Below are 22,800 nucleotides of genomic sequence, written 5' to 3'. Positions count from 1 at the left end.
CATATGAGTGAGTTAAAATTAAGCATGCCTGATAGAGCTTGTCCCCTTTGCAAACTTGAAAACACTCAGAGATGACCGGAGCCGGTGCTGTGGCGTAGCGGGTAGGGCCACTGTCTGTAGTGCTGGCATCCTATATGGGCGCCAGTTCGAGTCCCAGCTGCTCCACTTCCGATCTAGCTCTCTGCTGTGGCCTGGGAAAGCAGTAGAGGATGGCCCAAGTCCTTGGGCCCTTGCACCCGCATGGAAGACCGAGAAGAAGCTCCTGGCTCCTGGCCCCTGGCTTCAGATCAGCACAGCTCCAGCTGTTGTAGTCAATTAGAGAGTGAACCAGCGGATGGAAGACCTCTTTCTCTCTGCCTCTCCTTCTCTCTCTGTGTAACTCTGACTTTCAAATAAATAAATGAATCATTAAAAAAAGAAAAAAAAAACCTGCTGCCTTAAAGAAGCTGGGTTGGTATCCCATATGAGCTGCAGTTTGAGTCCCAGCTGCTACACTTCCGATCCAGCTCCTTGCTAGTGTGCCTGGGAAGGCAGAGGAGATGGCCCAAGTCCTTGACTCCTGCCACCCATATGAGAGACCAGAGGAAGCTCCTGGCTCCTAGCTTCAAACTTGCCCGGCTTCAGCCATTGCAGCCATTTGGGTAGTGAAGCAGCGCATAGAAGCTCTCTCTCTGTCTCTCCCTCTCTATCTGTAAGCTCTGCCTTTCAAATAAATATAGATAGATGGATAGATAGATAGATAATTGTCAAGTATATATTAAATGTTTCTAATGTTTAGAATACTGTTTTGATTAAATGAATTCATATGATGGTGCTCTGCCTTTGCCTTATTTTAAAAACTCTATGGTCAGAAAAATAAGAGAAAGATTATATAAGCATATATACCATTTCATATAATTTTTAAAATATATTTAGAAATGTAAATAGGGCTGAACGCCTACTTTTGTTTGGTTGATTCTATTTCTATTTCTTCATTTTATTTATCAGGCTTCCCCTGAAAGATCTACAAGAACTCAGCAAAAAGAATTTCAGACATATATTTTGGACAGTGTGATGGACCATTTGCTTGCAGCTGATGTGTTATTGGGTAATTCTGTGTTTTATTTTTACTTTATAAAAGTGCCTATAATCATTCCCCTTCTCTGTCTGAACACTGAGTATATCTCCTTTTAACTTCATCTCTTTCCTCCTTCCTTTTTAGTAAAGTCTCCTCTGTTCAACATTATATTTGTAATATTTATCCATGTTTGTGCATGTGGCAGGAGCCATTTTTTATTACCATATAGAATTTTATCATGTGAACACGTAAATTTACTTGTTTTAAGTGTTGACAGACAAGAAGGTTTCCAGTATGAGATAGTGTAAACAAAACTGCTCTCTGGTTCATAGGACCATATTTGTAGGCAATTTTATGCACATTTTTGGGTATATATCTAGAGTGGATTTGTTGGGTTGTAGCAATATATATATTATTCTTTAGTATCTCTATTAGGAAAGGAAAAACACATTGAAATTTCTGTGTGTCTGTATCTAATTACAATAAAAACACAAAGCAATACATTTACCATGGAGCCAACTTTTATATATGAAAAAGATAAAATTTATAAAAGAAAATGTAATACTTTAGTATATATATGCTCCTTTGAATTCCTGGTGATAATATAATTGTAGGAATTCTGCGCTATTCAGTTAACATATTTTTTCCAAAGTAAATTTGCCAGGAAATCTTTGAAGATTAGGAAATCTTAACATGCATTTTAACACTCTCAAAGCTGGGTGTCAGTCACACTCTGTACTTGTTGTTATCAGTTGAAATCAATCATCCTATATAACGACACAAAATGAGGAGTTTTGCTTAATGGGGCAACTTAGAATAGGTGCGAATCATCATCACATTCAGCAGAGCTTACAGAATCTCTAGAGGCAGAGCCAGGAGGGTTAGTCTTGAGGCCATGTGGGTGTAATAAACACGCTGAAGACACTGGATAGCTATGCAGAGAGAATGCTGGTAGCAAGTGTGCGGGGAGCTAAAGACACCACCTCTGACTATATCTGATTTCCCACAAATTTTCTGAGCTGTCTTCTGCCCATTACTGCTGTTAAAGGTATCATAAAAAATAGAAAGCTTTGTTGCCCTTTATTGCTTCCGCAGAGTCAATTTACAGTTAACAAGCTGACTTAATTTTTCACTCCGGTGACAATCACCTGTCACTGACCATTTTAGTTGAAGAACTGTTTGCTTATCACAGTCTATCTTTAGGCAGTAAGAGACTTCACAGCCCATAGCCTCAATCCATATCATTTAACCTTGCTGAAATTATTTCTTCCAATATTTATCCTGATTTCTCTCCATAATATCATTTTCTTAAAATAGTATCTAAGAGCTAGTGGTTACATTTCTGAATGTTATAGATATACTCAATTTTCCCTAGCCCCATTTCCTTGAGGTTATGGTCGTGTGCTGGTAGATAACCAATTTTCTTAGACCTTTTTTTCCTACTGGAATTTAGGGGAAGATGCATCTCTGCCTATTACCAGTGGAGGAAGCTACCAGGTATTGGTGAATAATGTGTTTTATTTCACACAACGTGTGGTGGACAAGCTTTGGCAAGGCATGTTCAACAAAGAATCTAAACTTCTTATAGATTTTATAATTCAACTAATTGCACAGGTAATCCATTGTCACTATTAGTTGTAGAGTACATGTTTTCCTATTGAAAAAATTTTGCCTATGATGTCAAAATTGTTGGAAATAAGTGTAACTAATAAGAAAATGAATATTAACATCTCCTGGAAAGCTAAACCTATTAAAAGTGAATTAAAAATAAACTTTTAACCTTCCCCTTCTCCCTTATCAGTAGCTTGGTGCCAGTGTGTCCCTTTTAAGGTTGCCTGCTTCTCTTGAGCTGTGATGGCACCCTCCCTGAGCTCCCCACTGATACTGTACTTTGATACTCAGATAGGTCTACATATCTTAATCTAATTGGATAGGTGTTTACAGTATAACACATCAATTTGTAAAGGCTTAAAGAACATAAAAAGTTGGGCATAAGTGTTCTTGTCAGTTGAATCTTACAAAGTCCATTGTAGTCCATGCTCCTTTGAAGATGTCAGTTTTCATGCATATTCACGGTCCCTCTATCGAAGGAATATTGGCCTAGTTTGGCACACGTGCTTACTCTTACTCAACATGCAATGTAGAGAATGGGAAATGCTGTCACGGTGTCTATCAGCATCTGGTATAGGTGCTTAAGTTCTCTCCTGTCACCTCAGATTTTTTTTAAGATAATTTGTATTTAAGACCAAGAGGACAATTCTCAAGTAAAGAAATGAAACAAGAAAACCAGAATGTTAAAAAAAAAAGTTATTTTCGTAACATCTAGTTTGTGATTTTCAGTACTTTAGAGTGGAAATCATTTACCCTCCCTAAGTGTGTCTGGTAGGAGGCCCCTGCTGGCTGGCACTGTGTCCTGCGGCAGCTGCTCTGCCCCTGGAGCCTCCACGGCTCTCGCCACTGGGACCTTTATCTTTATGGAGCACTCCTCTTGTTCCTTGCCTCGAGCTTATGTGTCTTGTGGGTTCTGAACTCCGTGAGGTAGCAAGAGCTTTGTCCTTTTTAACTTAGTACCCCCAGTACTTAGCATGGCATCTGGTGCATAGAATAAGCATTCATGTGTGAATGATAATCTTTTTATTTGTGTCCATTGTACTAAAAACGTATCTTTCATATCTTTAGTCAAAGAGAAGATCACAGGGGTTGTCACTGGATTCAGTTTATCACTGCCTCAATAGAACCATCTTGTACCAGTTCTCACGGGCACACAAAACCGTTCCTCAGCAAGTAGCTCTCCTTGATTCTCTCAGGGTCCTTACTGTAAACAGGAACTTGATCCTGGGACCTGGGAACCATGACCAAGAATTCATTAGCTGTCTGGCTCACTGCCTGATTAATCTGCATGTTGGCAGGTAAGATTTATCTTTGTTATCAGTTTACTAGAATTTTTTGTTTTACTTTTTTTATAGTAACATTCTTTTTTTCCTTTAATCTGTTTTATTTAAAACTTTAGGCAAAGAGGTAGGATGTTTGTTGCATCTCTGCTATGAAATAATGGGATTTTTCCCCCTTTACTTCTCTGCATCTCTAAAATTTTCCATAATCACCACATATCATTTCAAAAAGGGAAATTTGTTTTTAAAGAAATAAAATACACGTTTTGGAAGCTGAAAATAAAAAAAAAGTTCAATGCACTGTTATCTGTTAAATGGGTAAAATTAGTATTTTTCTGTTAATTACTTTGACAGATATGTCTTCAGTGTTTTCTGGGACTGGGCATTGAATTAGGAACTGGGATAACACATGAGTAAGATTGACCAAGGGGGCCGGCGCCGCGGCTCACTAGGCTAATCCTCCGCCTAGTGGCGCCGGCACACCGGGTTCTAGTCCCGGTTGGGGCTCCGGATTCTGTCCCGGTTGCCCCTCTTCCAGGCCAGCTCTCTGCTGTGGCCAGGGAGTGCAGTGGAGGATGGCCCAGGTGCTTGGGCCCTGCACCCCATGGGAGACCAGGAAAAGCACCTGGCTCCTGGCCCCTGCCATCGGATCAGCGCGGTGCGCCGGCCGCAGCGCGCTGGCCGGGGCGGCCATTGGAGGGTGAACCAACGGCAAAGGAAGACCTTTCTCTCTGTCTCTCTCTCTCACTGTCCACTCTGCCTGTCAAAAAAAAAAAAAAAAAAAAAAAAAAAAGATTGACCAAGGGACTACCCTCTTGAAAGGAGAACAGTCAGGTGCACTAAGTGTCCAGAAGCAGCACATTGCTTTGGGGGCACATAACAGAGGCCCCTAAACTCAAAGAACGACCTGCTGAGCTGCTAGAGATGGACAAGAGAATGGAGATGAGTGCCTAGGAAGAAGGAACAGTCTATGTGATTGCCCAGAGAGCAGAGGGAGATAGCTCATCGGGGAACTGCAAGTATTCCACCACTGCTGGAGCAGAGAGCTGAGAGATGGGACTAGAGAGAGGACACATGCATTCCAGAACCGTGTCCTTCGTTAAGTCAACTTTTTTAGTAATTTTTGGTAAAAACATTAATAATAAAAAATATCTAAAATATTAAGAAATCACCCCCTTAAAATGGCATCTTCATGGTAAACCAGAAGTCCTTTTGTGTGCATCTACTGAATGTTTCTGTCAGTAATGGTACTTTGTGATGGAGCCAGCATTTACTTATTTCTGCAGAATGTCTTAGTCATTACAGTTTTCAGCTACATACAGTTTAAACTGAAATTTTTCAGCAACGTGGATGGATTTGGATTGGAAGCAGAAGCTCGCATGACTACATGGCACATTATGATCCCCTCTGACATTGAACCAGATGGTGGCTACAGCCAAGATATTAGTGAAGGTAATTACCTTGATTCGTGGCATTTTCTTGTTGCTATTTCATTTCCAGTTCTTAAAATTTAACCAAAAATTGACTTCAGAAACTGCCAGCCTTGACAACCACTCTCCTCTTAGGGCAGTCCGTACACCAGCATGCTCAGGGAGCCTTAGCCTAGGACAGGTGAAGCACTAACCACTGATTCTACTCGCCCTCTACATTTCTTGATCAGAATTGATGATATTTACATTTGCAACAGTAGAAATGCAGATGCTAACTTGGCATTTACAGCTACCTAATGATACTGTGTTGGTCCATTTTCAATTATTGTGGCAAAATACCCAAGGCTGGATAACTTACAAAGAACAGAGGTTTATTTAGCTCTCAGTTCTGGAAACAACGTCCACACAGCGTGGTGCAAGTTCTGGAGAAGGTCCTCTGGCTATATCATCTCGTGGCAGGAGCATATAGGGGAGGGAGAGACATGAAACCAGAGAGCAATCCAGGACTTGGACGTGGTCTTTTCCAACAACCCTCTGGCAAGAGCTAACCTAACCATATCATTTCCTGTTGATGATTTTACATTTTGTTTTGAACACGTGCCTGTTCTTTTTTATTTACTAGGTCGTCAGCTTCTCATAAAAGCTGTCAACAGAGTTTGGACTGAACTGATACATAGTAAGAAACAAGTCTTGGAGGAGCTTTTCAAAGTGACTCTGCCTGTGAATGAAAGAGGCCACGTGGACATAGCTATAGCAAGGCCGCTCATTGAAGAAGCTGGTTTGAAGTGCTGGCAGAATCATTTAGGTAAGAAGACCTAGAGAGCCGGCGCCGTGGCTCAATAGGCTAATCCTCCACCTTGCGGCGCCGGCACACCGGGTTCTAGTCCCGGTTGGGGCGCCGGATTCTGTCCCGGTTGCCCCTCTTCCAGGCCAGCTCTCTGCTATGGCCAGGGAGTGCAGAGGAGGATGGCCCAGGTGCTTGGGTCCCGCACCCCATGGGAGACCAGGAAAAAGCACCTGGCTCCTGGCTCCTGCCAGGATCAGCGCGGTGCGCCGGCTGCAGCGGCGGCCATTGGAGGGTGAACCAACGGCAAAGGAAGACCTTTCTCTCTCTGTCTCTCTCTCACTGTCCACTCTGCCTGTCAAAAAAAAAAAAAAAAAAAAAGAAGACCTAGAGAGATCATGTGACTTAGAAACTTACAGGTGACTGTCTCAACGTGGGTACACTTCAGATACGTAATTATAGCATTCCCACAGGGCTACAGTGATGGCAGTAGAAAAGGAAAATCTGTACAGCGTAACCGTTCAAGAATGATTAAACTGAGATTCAGCTTTTCTTATTATTATTATTCTTTTTTAGCTTCTAAGATAAATTATACATCAGGCAGCTGTAGTTGCAGAAATAATACATTGCTCACATGTTGAGATTGGTCACTCTCTTGGCTCCAAATCCAAAGCCCCTATCTATAATTCTCAACCTCAGGAAGCCCTGAAAACCTGAGAGTTTTTCATTAATTTGGATGCCAAAACTCACTTGGTAGCAAAACCTAACCAATCTTTTTTCCTCCTCTTTGGTGTGAATATTCATATATTTTACTGTGGTAATACTAATGCATTAAATTGTGGCTTATTACCCTAAACTCTGTGTTGGCATTATATAATGTATCATATATATCAGACAGCCTTTTTAAAAATCCAAAACTTTCTGAATTCCAAAGAATACCCAATAGCAAAGGTTTTAGATATAAGATTATGAATTGTTATTTTTAGAGAAAGTTATTACAGTTAAATAGATTTGCATGTGACTTCAGAGCTATAAAGTGTCAACTATGACAACCATTATTAAGCAGTAATCATTAAATAAGATCACTAGCAAATAATATGTGATATCTAAAAGAAATGTCTACATCTATAGTATGTGCTGCTTTTATCCACAGGGGATGCATTCCAAGACCCCCAGTGCATGCCTGAAATCATGGACAGTGCACAACCCTCTATATGCTATGTTTTTCCCTCTATGAAAAAACTATGATAAAGTTTAATTTCTAAATTAGGTGAAGTAAGAAATTAACAACAGGGCCAGCCAGCATTGTGGCGCTGCATGTTAAGCCACTGCCTGTGATGCTGGCATCCCATGTGAGTGCCAGTTCAAATCTGAGCCGCTCCACTTCTGATCCTTCTTCCTGCTGATGTTCCTGGGAAAGCGGTGGAAGATGACTCAAGTACTTGATTCCCTGCCTCCCACATGGGAGACCCAGATGAGGCTCCTGGCTCATCAGCCTGGCTCAGCCCCAGCTATTGTGGCCATTTTGGGAGTGAACCAGTGGATGAAAGATCGCTCTGTGTCTTCCCTTCCCTCTTCTTCCCTCCCCTCTCCTCCCTTCCCCTCCTCCCCTCCTCTCCCCCTCTCCTCTCCTCCCTCCCCTCTCCTTCTCTCCCCCCTCCTCTCCTCTCGTTCTTCTCTCCTTCTCTTTTCTCTTCTCTCTTCTTTCTCTCTCTTTTCCCCTGTCTCTGAAACTCTGCCTCTGAAATAAAATAAATACTTTTTAAAAAGAAATTAACGACAGTAACAGATAATAAAATACAAGATTTATAGCCATACACGATAATGGAAGTTATATGACTGTCATTGCTTTCTATTTCTCCATCTCTCTCTCAAAATATCATACTCCCTCGTCATAGTACAGTAACGTTTTCGGACCTCCGTTGACCACAGGTAGCTGAAAGCACAGAAAGTGGTGCCGTAGATAAAGGGGAACTACTGTACAAGGATGGAGTTTGCAGGTGTGATGCAAAAGTATTACAATTAAAACTGCTAAGTATGTGAAGAAATTGTGAACTAATCTAATTTTAATTTCATAGCCCATGAAAAGAAATGCATAAGTCGAGGAGAAGCATTAGTGCCCACCACGCAGTCCAAACTGTCCCGCGTCAGCAGCGGGTTTGGTCTTTCCAAGTTAACAGGATCAAGAAGGAACCGAAAGGAAAGTGGTCTTAATAAACACAGTCTTTCCACCCAGGTACACTGTTTAGTTTCACTGATGATATTCATAGAATTTGTATGTCATGGTTTAGTAGTAGAATTTTATATAATATACTTAGTATGTACAGCAGATGATTCAACATGGGACTTCTATGTTTTTGCTTTAGAAGAGAGAAGTAACCTAGGTTATGAGAATTTCTCCCATTTTATTCAGATGAAATTGTCTTGTAAGTGCTGTGTATTTACAGTCTTTTTGTAACTGGACATACGTTGAGTTTCAGCAATTGATATATAAACAGACTATGAATACTTTTTCCAATTTTTTTCAACTTGCAAAGTTATTATTTAAGTATATAGATTTTATGGAATAGCAGAACTGCAAAGCTTTTGTAGTTCCTAAAATCTTGATGAATGTTCATGTGATTGATGTTTTAAATCTCATCTGCCTCCAACTTTAACTTCTTCCTTATCACACTTCCCTCATCTTCCCAGAATCTCAGTGAGAGAAACAGTGTGCATCAGTCACCTCAGGTGTCAGGTTGGGTTTTCCAGGAAGCAAGCTCTGAGATGCAGTCAGAGTGCAGGATGTGTCTTTATACTGGGAAGGGCAGTGAACAGGCTCAATACCTGAGGAAGAGAGAGAAAGGAAGCGAAATTGGGCACAGTGTGTGTGCAGAGACATCTTTGGTCGCCTTAAATGGACCTTTGTGGTCAAAACGGCCTGCTACAATTGACCTGCACTGAGCCCAGATGGCCAAGACTTCCGCCCAAGCCAGCCAGTCACTGGGTCTGGGGCTCCCCTGCGGCTGTCCGCAGCGGAAGCAGTCCCTGCTGGTGCTGACAGCACCCAGGAGCTGGGGCTGCAGGGCCTTCTTGGAAGGGACTTGTGGGTGGGTGACTGCAGATCTGCATCCATCACACAGTTCTTCAGGGTTTTTTTTTTTGCCTTTGCTTTCTGTAGTGCTTTTGAGAGTGGGTACTTTTGACAGATTCTTATCAAGTTGTTCATCATCAATTTCAAGACAAATTAACTCATTTTCTGTAGGAAATCCATGAAATATTAAGACTCTTTTTCCATTCCTTGTTAGGAGATTTCTCAGTGGATGTTTACACACATTGCTGTTGTTCGTGACTTAGTAGACACTCAATATAAGGAGTACCAGGAGGTAAGAATTCATAATCATAAGGATGATTTGTTTTACATCCCTTGGGTGTATAGGAACTGTGTTTCTGCTGATACCCTCCTGCTCATTTTAGGGGCATGTAGATAAACTGCCTTCATTGGTCGATGGGACCATCAGCTACTTTGACCATTGAGTTTATGGCTGAAAAATTTTATTTCCTATAAGCGAACTGCATTTTAAAAAGCAACAAACTAGAAATAAGCATAACTGACATGTACTACCTACATACTGCAAATCTTTGTTCCTAACAAAAATAAAAATGTAAGAATTATCCTTTCATATTTTTAAGCAAAAGATTGTGAAAATATGCATCAAATTCTCTGAGAAGCCTTTTAGAACAGTAAAAATTTGCAAGATAAAATTATTGTACACTGTGAGTGCTAGGTGATTATGTCAGTGAAAAATAAATTCAATTTTCATCGTAGCTGCTCTGTTGGGGATTTCTGAGTGGTTTGCGGTTGATATTTTATAGACATGGCACTAGCTCCTTAGACGCTACAGCGTTTTTCCCTCTCAGAGGCACATAAATGCTACTATGATATGTAATTTCATGATTATTCACTGAGTGATCTTTACTGTTGGTGGTAGCTTTAGAAAATTTTATTTTGCCTGTGTTTTAAATTATATGCTTATATTCCATTAGTCATCAGGTAAGTTAGTTATTATCATTAAATATTGAAATATTGTTTATCTTATCATTTGACACATAGCACAAGGTTATATCAGATCATCATAATTTCCATTTAACTAAATGGTTTGAGTCCATCCCAGTGGCTGGCAGAATATGATTTTTCTTTGATTTTCATATGAAAGTTCCCCTTCAGTGCTGTGTGTTTATATTCTTCATGGAGAATCTTTGGAAATGTTTAGGAAGTTTACCAGGAATCCAGCTTGTTGGCATTGTTTGTTGGTTTGATTTCCTCCTGTCCATATTTGAGTAGCTCCTTTACTATTGGGGTAGGGAATTCATCTTCAAAATACCATGTTCATTTGTTAACTCACAGGACTAACCATTGCAATATATTTTCATCTGTAATATTGCCATCTTTACTGTGCCAGAGAAACAGATTTCCTCCTGCTATCTGTTCCGCCATATTCCATGCTCTAGCCTGGATGAAGCTGCTGTTTACTTGGTGCTAAAATCATCACTTTGTTAGGTTACCACAACAAAACCCACATTCTCACAAAATCATTAGCTTACTCCAACTATAAGTCAATGTAACTTTTATAATACTGACTAAAATGATGTGTCTGTTTCCAGCTAATGATCTAATGTTAAGTTATTTTTAGGCTTTTCATCGTTAGCCCTGCTCTTGCTTGCAAACAGACTTGGACTCTTTTTCCTCCACCAGCGTCAGCAGAACGCCCTGAAGTATGTGACAGAAGAGTGGTGCCAGATCGAGTGTGAGCTGCTGCGGGAGCGAGGCCTGTGGGGTCCCCCCATTGGTTCCCATCTGGACAAATGGATGTTGGAGATGACAGAAGGGCCCTGCAGGATGAGGAAAAAAATGGTGCGAAACGATATGTTTTATAACCATTACCCTTACGTGCCAGAAACAGAACAAGAGACAAACGTGGCGGTGAGTATGCAAAACTCAACGACTCTGTGAGCCCCCTTTTTTTTTTTTTTAACTTCTTGGTAAGCGTTTTTCCTTATTGGGTCAGGTTAAAGAAACCATGTTACATTGATCGTGTCTGGGTGGCAGTGGTGATAAAAGGAAAAATGAGATGATATAATAGGGAGACGGCGTGGTAAGTGGCTTAGATCGCAGGTTCCTCGGCAAGCCTGCGGGTGTGAAACCTGGCCCTGGCTCAGCCACTTTCCTAGCTAGATACAGGTCATTGAGCTGCGTTAGGTTTCCACTTCCTTATGCCTACAATAGCTAAAATAATATTTCCACCTTATAGGCTGTTAGGAGCTTTAAGTGAATTAAAAATAGTAAAGAACCTAGATTAGTATCTGGCATGGAATAAGCGCTAAGGAGTTTGGGTTATATAATATGAGGCAGCTCAAATTGTTGTAATGCCTCTGTTTTCCTCTCCCAAGTCTCTGACTCCATTTATCTTTCCCTGATTGGTTCGACCTCTGTCCTGAGGCTAGAAGGTAGGTCTCAGAAGCAGCCTAAATGTCCATCAGTGGATAATTGGACAATGAAAATGAGGTATACATAATAACACAGTGGAATGCTATTCAGCCTTAATACAGACGGAAGTCCTGTCATTTGCAACAGTGAACTGGCAGACATAATGCTAAGTGAAATAAGGTGTAGAAGGACACCTACCATGTGACCACACGACCTTAATGTGGAATCAGAATAAACAAGCTCAGACACAGAGTAGACAGGTGAATTCCAGAGGCCAGGGTGGGCAGAACGGGGAGATGCTGGTCAAAGTGTAGTTTCAGTTAAACAGGAGGATATATTTTTTGAGATCTTGTACAGAATAGCATCTATGTTAGTAATATATATTTCAGAATTGCCAAGGGAGAGAATTTCAGATGTCACCATCACAGAAAATCAGTGTTTGAGGTGATGGCTGTGTTTATTCAGCTAATCATCCCAGATGGTGTACTGTCCATAAAGTACAGTATCACTTTGTACCTCAAAAATGTATATAATCATAACTTTTCAAATTACAGTAAATTTTTTGAAGAATATGGGCCTTGGACCCTGCAAATAGATATTTAAGATTTTTGAAGATAGTTCTCCTAAAGTCTTCTTTTCTCAAAGTAACTAAGTTCTGTCAACAGTGCCATACTTGATATACCTTACCTTAGAGCACTATAATAATTTTTTTGTAGTTCAAAACATTTCGTAAATTTGCAGCCTCTTACTAGTACTTACTCTTATGAAGCCAAAGCATCAGTATAACCTCCTTTTCTTAATTACTCCCCAGACAATAATTCATTAAGAATTTAAACATCAGGTAGATGTGTGGCCTAGCAGGTAAGATGCTTGCATCACACTTCAGGGTACTTGAGTTTGTTTCCTGGATCCAGTCCTGACTCTGGCTTCCTGCTGATGCAGACCCTGGGAGGCAACAGTGATGGTTCAAGTAACTGGGTTCCTGCCACCCATGTTGGGAGACCTCGATTTCATTTCATTACTGGCTCCCAGCCTCTGCCCTGTCCCATATCCAGCCAGTGTAGGCATTTGAAGAGTGAACCAACGGATGGGGAGCTCTCTCTCTCTCTTTCTCAAATAAATAAACTTTTTAAAATATTAGAATATTTTAGAATTATTTATAAAATATTAGAATATTTCTCATGGAATCAACACTTATTTACGTTGAATCTACTCAAGAGTACCAAAATATAAAATAAACATGCTCTTTCAAACCTGTGACCAACTCCCCATTTTCATTTAACTGAGGCATATACTTTTATTCTTCTAATAACCATAACATTTTCTACCTTATCGTACTTTTTATTGTAACAAATGTTATTGGTTTATAAAAGTGTGTTGAAACTTCTTCATGAGATAAAAGCAAAGCAGCCTATTGAGAGTTCTCACCCTCCACCCTAGTATCATCAGCATTTTCCCTAAGCCAAGGAGTTCACCAGCCTATGAAATCTAACACCCTCACAAATAAGGCTGTGCCATCTGGAACCTGTTTTTCACAGATGGGTTACATATTTGAATATACAAGGCCTTTGAGAGATGCTGAAGATATGCTTACATAAAGGGAAAAACTGGGCTAGAAGGGGAAACACCTACAGAATGTAGAATGCATCCTGCATAGTTCATGCAGGAGTCAAGGTTAATCTGCTATAATGAAATTTTCCAAATGAATAATTTTTATTTTGGTGTTAGTAGCTCATAATCGTCTGTAAATCTGAAACACCATTAAATAATCCACTTTTATCTTAAGGACTATGCAATCTGGCAGTGATGAAAGCAGAACATTTCAAAAACTAAAAGCATTTGGTATCCCTTTGGCTTCTACCATAAAATGAAACAAGAGGCACTAGTGCAGTTAAGCACCACATAATGACGTTTCAGTCAGCCACAGGCCACAGGAATGGCTATGATCCCGTTAGGTTATAACACCTGGTAATGTAGTCTGTGTAAGTACACTCTGTGATACTCATCCAAGGCCAAGCTACCTGAAGACACATTTCTCAGAAATCGTCTTATCATTAAGCAGCCCACGACTATAGTTAGTGCAATGAGCTAGACTCCGCAGACCAGTTTACGTGCAGTTTTAAGTCTTGTAACAGCCCTATGAAATACAGTCAATACTGTTATTGTAATTTTAGGATAAAGAACTGAAACCTAGCAAAATTAAGGAACGCCTTCTGGATTACAGCTACTAAGTGGTAGAGTAAAGGTATGAGTAGGAGGCAGTAGTCCCTTAGTAGTCTGAAGAAGATGATTCAGGATTGCTTGTTTTGTGACATCATCCAGGCGCAATGAGTATTCCAAAGAGAAACCACACCTAAGTTTTGTCTCTGTTGCTAACAGAGGGCATCCCTCATATTTAATGAACGCTGAGTGAATGGAAGACCCGCACTCTGTTTTCCTTAAGTTGCGGATTATCCTGTTGCTTCCTGTTCAGCATTCTGTAGAATTTTCCTCATTCTGAAATTTTTCCACTAACAAGGGCTGAAGGAAAACTTCATGGGCCCTGAATTTTATACATTGTGGGAGAGAGCTCTGTAAGGAACAGAGTACAAAGTCATGAATACAAATTACTGGGGCCCTGCTTCCAGGATTATAAAAGGAGCTCATGGGAAGCGAGTTCCATACCCATAGCAAACCCACTACTACCCTGAATTGTATTCAGTGTTGCCTCCCAGAGTTAAGATTCATCAGTTATTCACTTTTAACTCCCATAAATGGATTGCCCTCCTTGCATGCATGTTTATAAAATATAATATTATAAGGATTTCTTGCAGTGTAAGGATTTTTTACTGACCTAAAAATTGCTTTTGAAGACTCCTGATAGGTAAAACACGCTTCACGTGGAACAGGATGATTTATCTTTTTCCCTATTTATTAAGAATATATTCTTTTTGTAACTAGCATTGTATGTTTTATTCCTGTCACTCAAGCTGAAGGAGAGTGATGATTACAGTTACCTTCTTGTTTTAAAACATTTCATGTGTTGGAAATGAACCAGGCGATTACTTTTCTAGCTACTGGTTTTATTTCTTGTTAGTGATACATTCTTTGATTTTAAACTCAATGTTTATAGAATAAAGAACGTATTTTAGTGTTTCATTTGCTATAGATGTGAAAGCTTTGAAAGCTTATCAGCTAAAATTATTTTAATAAAGGAAAACTAATAATTATTAAAGCCCAAGAAAATTTAGTTATATATGGGAAATTCTCTATTCTCATATATAGTGACTTTTCTTGGAAGGTAATTTTCATAATTAAAATGGCTATATTGAATTGTAGTGTTGTTTAATTTTTTATTCTATATTACACCATTCTAAAGCATTAAATTGTGTTAGGAGATGATCAAAACACAAAACTTGCTTGTTTCAAAGCAATTCTCTCATTGCTCTGAATCCTAAGGAAGAAAAATAAGATCTCATATTTTGCCACTAAAAATCATACTTAAATACTAAACTAGGTTTTACTTCTGTAGTCCCTCTTATAGTTACGGAATAATAATATCAAAAAATGCTATTTTTTGCAAGAGATCTTTAAGGTAAAATCTTGCTTCCTATCTTTTAATAAGAGGTTACTCTGGGGCAGGAGGCTAACTGACAGCCTTTAAGCTTCCTTTTCTAAATAAGTGAATCTTTTGTGGCTGCCTCCACGTGTATTTTTATATAATACAGAGACATCACAGCATTCAAACTAAGCAATTTATTTGTGAAATTTTATTGCCAGCATTTTAAAAAAGTTGAAGTGAAAGAAAGCACTTTAAAATTATTTTCTAGAACTTCTGACTTCAAAAAACTTCTATTTCCATATATGCATAATTGTAATAATAATTTAGTGCTCCCCTTTAAAATAAAATGGAACCATGCAATTCTGAAATCATTGGCCTATTGCTGTTAAATGCTGGACATTTTAGTAAAACAGCATCCTTACTTACTCAGTAATTGTATCAGGGGATGCGTATTAGGCCAGCACTGTACCATGTGTTGCAGGAAAAACTGAAGAATATAAATGATGGATCCTACTCACTTTCTGGCTGAGGACATAAAAATAGGACATACTGAATATAAAAGCTGGATATGAGAATAGTAGCTGTTCCAGTTTGTCATATTGGTTTATCTAGCAGTCTACCTCTTTTTTTTTTATTAGCTTTAATGTGAGTTGTAGATTAGTACTCTTCACCTCTAAACACTTCTGCATATCATTAATTATAGTTTAATATCTATTTATAACTTCTTTTGGGATAAATTTTACATACATTGAGAAACACACAAATCTTAAATGTACCATTCAGTGATTTTTCTTAATGTTGAGTTTCCTGATCTCTTGTTGCTTCTAAAATGCTTTTGTTTTATGTTATTGTGGTCCACTGAGTTTTAACAAATACATATACTATACCTATATAGCCAACCCCCTGAATAGGGAACATTGAAATATATTTTAAAGATTATTCTGCAGTATAAGATACATTTTCAGAAGTATACTTATAAGGAGAAAGATTCACTAAAACCATGTTAAGCATTTGAAAATTTATCTGCCTAGAAAAGCAAACATTTGTGAAAAATTTTTGTCTGCTCATATTTACTGTAGAGAAAGGTACAGAAGTCATCTCTAGATATAACCATGAAAAGGAAAAACAACGTGGAAATGGTTCTTGCTGCATTATTGTCTGCCTTTAGCTATCTGTGTGCTTATGTGCACAAGCCACATACTGCAGCTCCACACAAGGTGCCTTCTTGCTAAGCAAGCAACTATTTAAAAGCATTTTAGAGAAGCTTTTGATCTGGGGCTGAGGATCCAGTCTGCTTTGTGTTTTCAGCCTTTCTCTGATGGCAGAACAGTAAGAAGGCCCTTGGACTTTCGTGAGAAGATGTTTATTTCGGTAACAATACATTTTGTGATTTCTGTGGAATGGTGCTAGTTTGAACGAGCAAGTTGCTCCTCCAGCACAGATTTGGGGAAAAGTGCCAGAAAAGAAAGACAGAAGATACTAGTTGGCATTGGTTCTGCTACCCAGATTTCAGTGTGTTTTCTTTGGACTTCATAGAAAGAATTGCCTGTAAATCATCCCCAACAGTGGCAGCTCGTGCTGAAGTTTTGTGTCTGTGATTTTTAAGAGTTTGTCCTGTTCGGTAGACAGAGATTTTTGGTTTATTTTAAGTTTTACCTAAAACCGCTTTTAACCATTGAGAAAATAACTGTAAGATGCTCAGTAATTATGAATTTTCTTTGAGTAATTACATCTTCCATATTTCATGCAGTCCTCACTTTTATTTTTGTTTTCCTCTTTATGTTTTTTTTCTGATATGTCTATACTTAATACCCTGTTTTCAGTCTGAGATCCCAAGTAAACAGCCTGAGACACCCGATGATATCATTCCTCAAAAGGTAAACCACAAATCACCACAAAAGAATGTGAACTACTTGCAGGTTTTTTGTTTTTGTTTTTGTTTGGTTTTTATTTGTTTATCGTATAGTGCATGGTAGACTAGACTAACGTACAAGACTGGCTTCCAGTTTGTTCTCTCTGTAAGCTCCTTGGAGTTGAGAAGCTGGTTTGTTCATGTTGAGACGCAGTGCTGCTCTCGGCTGTGTTCTCATTAGCCCCTTCTAGGGTCTGTGTGCTGCTCACTAACAGGCTGATTAGTCACTGCTCTCACTGTGACGTGCGGATCGCTTCCTTCACACGGAAACTCACCCATTAGGAGGCATGTTAGTAATGGGCAGCCTAGCATCTTCAACTTTGGCTTTTTTTCAATTACTCTTTAATTCTACTAAATATTTTGAGAACATTAAGCGTACCCTCTTACAAGTTTTGTTTCAATCAAACAGAACCAAGAGTGTACAATAACCTTTTTTAAAATATAGTTTCAAGCTTATTTTAATGAGTATAAAAATTTATCATTGTTTTCATTTTCCAGAAAAATTGAGTACATAATCCTGTAAAAATGAAGTTCTTCAGAACACAGAAATGTACCTCAAAATATTTGGGGAGAAATTCTTGTAGTTCAAGTTTTAAGTCTGTGTAGGAAGTCAGTAAACAAGTAGTTGGCCTTCCCACCTCTGTTAATTCATTGTCTTGCCCATCACTAACTATGCTTTCATCTTTTCAATGTTAGCAATTTTGAGTTGAAGATATTTGTTATACAGAAGATTGTTATGAACAAACTTTACTACCTTTCTGTTCATTTTTAAAAACATCACAGTGTTCTTACAGGTTTGCCCATTAGATTAATCCTTCCGCAACTGTAAGATTATCTTATATCATTTTAATTGCTATGACATAATATTCTTCCATCTCCATTTGCTACATATTATTTCTCCATTCACTTATAACTCTTCTTAATCCTTGCCTCTATACTGGAGTTAAAAGGATAATGTGGCTTCGGTTAGATACTTGTTTTTATTTAAAAAATTAGTTCCATATTTCAGTCTACGTAGTCCACTTACACAGGCACATTTTCTACTCTAGTTGGAAATCATTTTTTAAACAGGAGACAAAGATTGCTTGACATAAGCATTTTGTAGATGATACATACTGACTGCTTGAGTTTAGAGAGGAAGTAGATAGTAGAATCTTTGTAATTAAATATTCTTATTCCAAGAGAGGAGAAATAAATTAATATTTAGAAGGAGAGGTTTTAAAACATGTTTATAAAAAGTTTCATAATTTTTAAAATTCTGAATCTAAAGTCTGTGTCTCATTCTGACCTGGAGAACCTACATACATAATAAACATTTCCCTCTGGCTTTAAATTTTGTAGTATATTTTAGACCTTAATTTCCCATTGTCTATAATTTTAAGAAAAAATTGTGTCAATTGGAGAACCTGTTTTTAGACTAAAGAATAAAGATTATTAAGACAATATTCTTGTATCATATGCCAAACCATTAAATCTTTTCTTATGTTTCTAGGTAATAATTTCTTCTCCGAAGTGGAGTCATATCACATGTTCTTTCTGTACTCATTTAGTTAGTAAGTTTATGGATTATGTCCTCTCACTCCACAAACGATGGACATGTTTAAGCAAATCCGAGCCACTAGCTTATAAGTGGCAGGCCAACCTGTGAGCGCCATCTGGTGGGAAGCTAACTTGGTTCCATGTCGGGGCCTCACTGAGAAAAATCTGTGGAAGGCATTGGCCATTCCCAGAGTTACTGTGAAAGCCCAGACTATGGAAGTAGCCTCTACCCCCAAGTATCTGAAGTAAACACTCACAGTGATTTTTCCAACTGAGTGGAGAAGACCTGTAGGCCTTATTTGCTTACATGGAGTGGAAGCCAAGTTCCAGGCTCCTCTTAGACCAGAGAGTAGCCGGTAACCCAGTGCTCCTCAGTGGTGGGCATTCTCTCTGTCAGCCGGATGAAGAGGTTTTCTGACACATTAGTGAAGATGTACTGTACTAACAAGGAATCATTGTTTGGCTAGAAATTGTCTGTTTCTGTTTGGGGAAGAACAAAACTGCTTAAATTGTTGTTCTTACATACATCCTTTAAAAGTCAGTGGAATTTCAAAATAAGAAAAATTCAACCCAAAACTTTGTGGATTTACTGTGTGTATTTCCGATCTGGTTAAAAACCCCTAAAACAAGGTAACACAAAAAGATCCTACTCCAAGCTTATGTTTTAATTCTGGAAGGCATACATCTGAGTCATTTTCTTCCATTACCTCTTAGAAACCTGCCCGGTACAGAAGAGCGGTAAGTTACGACAGTAAGGAGTACTACATGCGACTAGCCTCGGGCAACCCCGCCATCGTGCAAGATGCCATTGTGGAGAGTTCCGAAGGGGAAGCCGCTCAGCAAGAACCGGAGCATGGTGAAGACACCATCGCCAAAGTCAGAGGTCAGCCGTCCTCCTTGACTGTGATAGAAAATCACTTGGCAGCATTCTCTGCACTCGAATTTACATGAAAACAGGCGCAACTGCAGTCAGCAGGGCCAGCCTCACGAGCATTCACATTTTACCCTATCACCCTTCTCAAAGATTGATTCCCGTGTCTTCACTGGCTACAGAGGAATGGAATGTACCCCCTGGCACAATAATGTTTTTTATTATATTTGGCAGAATGCCCACTGGCACTTGATAGTTAAAGTTAAGGCCCTAATAACTAAATAAACATTTATATAAAATTGCAGTAACTACTAAATGTGTCATTGTGTGCCAGCCAACAGTAAGAAATGATGGTCTTTTTCCCTGTGAACTGAGAGAGATCCCAAATCTAAACTTTGGGAACTCAGAAGATGATGCATTTGATTGAAACAGCCATGGGCTTTTTGATTCTGTAAGTTTACATAGATGTGCTCCTGGCCTGAAATGCTCTCCTCCCTGCCCCACAGCTGCCGCACGACGCCACCTGGTCTCAAAGACACTGGTCCCATGTCTCATCACTCTGCTCTGAAGCCTCTCAGACTCCTTTGTCCATTGATTGCACTGTGCTCAGATCTGGGATCCTAATCTCAGTGATTTTTCACTACTGTTCTACTCCTGATTCATGAGACTTTCTCAGGCAGAGATTCTTTCTTCTCACCTTAATAGGTTTTAGTCCAGGCCTAGCACAAAGTGAGGAGTCAGCCAATAGTAAACTCAATCTCTTGTTTTAACTTCCTTAGGCCTCTAATTCACCACAAATTTAGAAATCTTGGTAGCTTCTGAAAATAAAGCCCTAGAGAACAAATTAGGTATAATTAGAAGCTAGTAAACTAAGGGTATTCAAATTAAGTTACTAAATTGAAAACTGGTTTCAGAGCTCACTGTGGGAAAAACTAATTGTATGTGACCATGTCAACAAAAAACACCATCTAAAATTGTGAATGGTTTTTCCCCATTATTGGAATATACCTATTCTCTTTTGTAATGCCTATGAATTACCTCATGTTTCATAATTGATTTAACATTTTTTGTAGAATCTGTGAAACTTTTAGTAGTTGAGCAGAGGTGAGAGCCTCCTAAATTTGTTGACATGGCATGAGTTAAGTTCTTCAGTTGGCCTCAAAGCTGTAGTTACTGGGTATAAGCCAAAGTAAAACCCGCGAAATTAGATTATTTGGGTCATTGACACTTAGCTTCTCTGGCCTCATTTTCCTAATCTCAGATTGAACTAAAACCACAAATACTTTCATAACTGCTATGATTTTCAAGTTGTTGTGCTTAACAGAGTTAGAGGTTTTTATTCATTAAGACCAGCTGTGAGCCTTTCTCAGTAGGATTTGATCTCTCCTGATTACTCTTTATCACACAACAATAAGGTTCTTCTGAAGGCAAACAGAACTGCCAATAACAAATGGTCAAAGAATGAGACTCTTAACAGGCAGGCAGCTTTTCCAAAATGCATCGAGCATCTGTTACCAGCAGGAAAAACATTACTATTGATGGTACAACTAAGGAATATTAACTTAATGAAATATGTGATGTAGACTGTATTTTGAGGGCTTCCCTTACTTCGGGACCTCACCAGTTACTGTCACCAGCTGATTTTAATTTCTCCTGTTATCAAAAAGTAAGCAGTAAAATGTTTCCCTAATCTGTCCTTATATTATAAAGAATTCTGTTCCTGTTCTTTCTGCCCTAATGCTTTGACTAAGTTCATTCATATAGGAAAAACCACATTGCTACTTGTCGCTCCCCCTCTTCGTGGAGGAACGACACAGGACCCTGCGCTGTTCTTTCTGTCTGCTCGGCCCTCCCCGGGTTTGCTGCTGGTTCTTCCCGGGTTGGCTACTGTCCCTTCCACCTCCGTGGAAGGACAGTTCCCCCTGGCCACATTCCCCACTTCCGCAGGGGAGCGGCACTCCGCCGGCCGGCTTTCTTCGGGGGCTGCACGGGTTCCCTTAGATGTTCCCCATAGATGTTCCTGGTGCATGCCGTCTCTCTCCTCCTTTATAGTCCTCCTCCGCCAATCCTAACTCGGCTGCCCACACGCCGAGTACGCTGCTCTCCAATCAGGAGCAAGTCCTACAGTTTATTGGTTGAACTGGAGGCAGCTGTGCGGAAGCTGTTTACTTCTCTCCCAGCGCCATATTGTGGGAGAGCAGATGCATAGAATAAGTCTTAATTCCAGTAACTCAGTCTAGTCCGGTTTGCTCCCCACACTACTTGTGAATTGAGGGTTGAAATTGTCCCTATGAGCCCTCCAATTAGGTGGTATCTCTTATGTTTGTAACTTGCTGTCTCTACTTTCACTTGTGATTGTTCATTTATTCATGGTGTCTCCTCAGTGACACTTGTGTATAAGCAACAGTATTCGTACTATTCATTCTGCCAAGCTCTCTATCATCATCATCCGACACTTAGTGAGAATTTATTGTGTATTAAGTATGATGCCGAGTGCTTTCTGTGGAAGACCTCACTCGGTCTTCCAAAAATCCTGTAAGACAGTGTTTTTGTCCCAGTTTAATAGATGAGGAAATTGAGGTCCATAAACAGCAGATAATTTTCCAGTGTGACACAAACTGTTTAACTCCCAAGACTGTGCTGCCAACCACTAGAACTCTGCTGCCTCCCTGACAGGGTTCTCTCCAATTAGAAATGTACAGGCAGGACTACACGAGACTAAATGGCTCCCCCGAATGACCCGCACAATGTCACGTGGCCATCTTGGTCGTCATGCTGTAGGTCTGGTCAAGCCTCCTCTGAAACGCTCCCGATCTGCACCTGACGGAGGAGATGAGGAGAACCAGGAGCAGCTCCAGGACCAGGTTGCTGAGGCCAGCGCCATAGAAGAGGAGGAGAAAACAGACAATGCCACCTTGCTGCGCCTGTTGGAGGAAGGAGAAAAGGTATTGTGCTTCTCAGAAGTGAAGACTGTGTTTAGGTATCATGTTACAAGACAGTTGATAGGGTGACTGAGGAAGATAAATATTTTAGTCTCTGTAATGGAATACAGTATTAAGGAACCATTTGGGTTCATTACTCTACTTTTCTCAAGTTCAAAGGTTTTCTAATCCATCTGAACACTAAACAGTATAAAGTTTCACCAGGTACAAAGTTAACAATTGCACCTAAGTCACCATCTTCCTCTCTAACTTTATTAGACTGAAGCACTGCCCTACTTCTTTCCAAGCCATGGAAGCCATGCTTTCAGTGGTCTGGCATTGTATCTTTCTCTAGACTCCCATAATTGTATCTTTTCCTATACCTTG

The 22,800-nt window shown here is 39.6% G+C and overlaps 1 protein-coding gene across 18 annotated transcripts in view; it reads left to right on the top strand.

The window, feature by feature from the left end:
* WDFY3 (WD repeat and FYVE domain containing 3) overlaps positions 1-22,800 on the top strand; it is a 307,477-nt gene that overhangs the window by 232,027 nt on the left and 52,650 nt on the right. For 11 of the 18 annotated variants that reach the window (XM_070047898.2, XM_017347435.4, XM_089303121.1 and 8 more), the window contains 11 exons: positions 988-1,087; positions 2,511-2,671; positions 3,737-3,966; positions 5,291-5,400; positions 6,001-6,183; positions 8,241-8,398; positions 9,450-9,527; positions 10,898-11,125; positions 16,994-17,047; positions 19,336-19,504; positions 22,274-22,437. In XM_070047898.2, the coding sequence (XP_069903999.1) occupies positions 988-1,087; positions 2,511-2,671; positions 3,737-3,966; positions 5,291-5,400; positions 6,001-6,183; positions 8,241-8,398; positions 9,450-9,527; positions 10,898-11,125; positions 16,994-17,047; positions 19,336-19,504; positions 22,274-22,437 (1,635 nt within the window). The remainder of the gene's footprint in view (positions 1-987; positions 1,088-2,510; positions 2,672-3,736; positions 3,967-5,290; positions 5,401-6,000; positions 6,184-8,240; positions 8,399-9,449; positions 9,528-10,897; positions 11,126-16,993; positions 17,048-19,335; positions 19,505-22,273; positions 22,438-22,800) is intronic. The other 7 variants (XM_089303127.1, XM_017347436.4, XM_089303124.1 and 4 more) reach the window with 2 other exon arrangements.

The sequence above is a fragment of the Oryctolagus cuniculus genome, chromosome 8, assembly GCF_051225735.1.
Source record: "Oryctolagus cuniculus isolate XC-2025 breed Fujian yellow rabbit chromosome 8, ASM5122573v1, whole genome shotgun sequence".
Taxonomy (NCBI): Eukaryota; Metazoa; Chordata; class Mammalia; order Lagomorpha; family Leporidae; genus Oryctolagus; species Oryctolagus cuniculus.
This window is presented reverse-complemented; position numbering and strand designations above follow the sequence as displayed.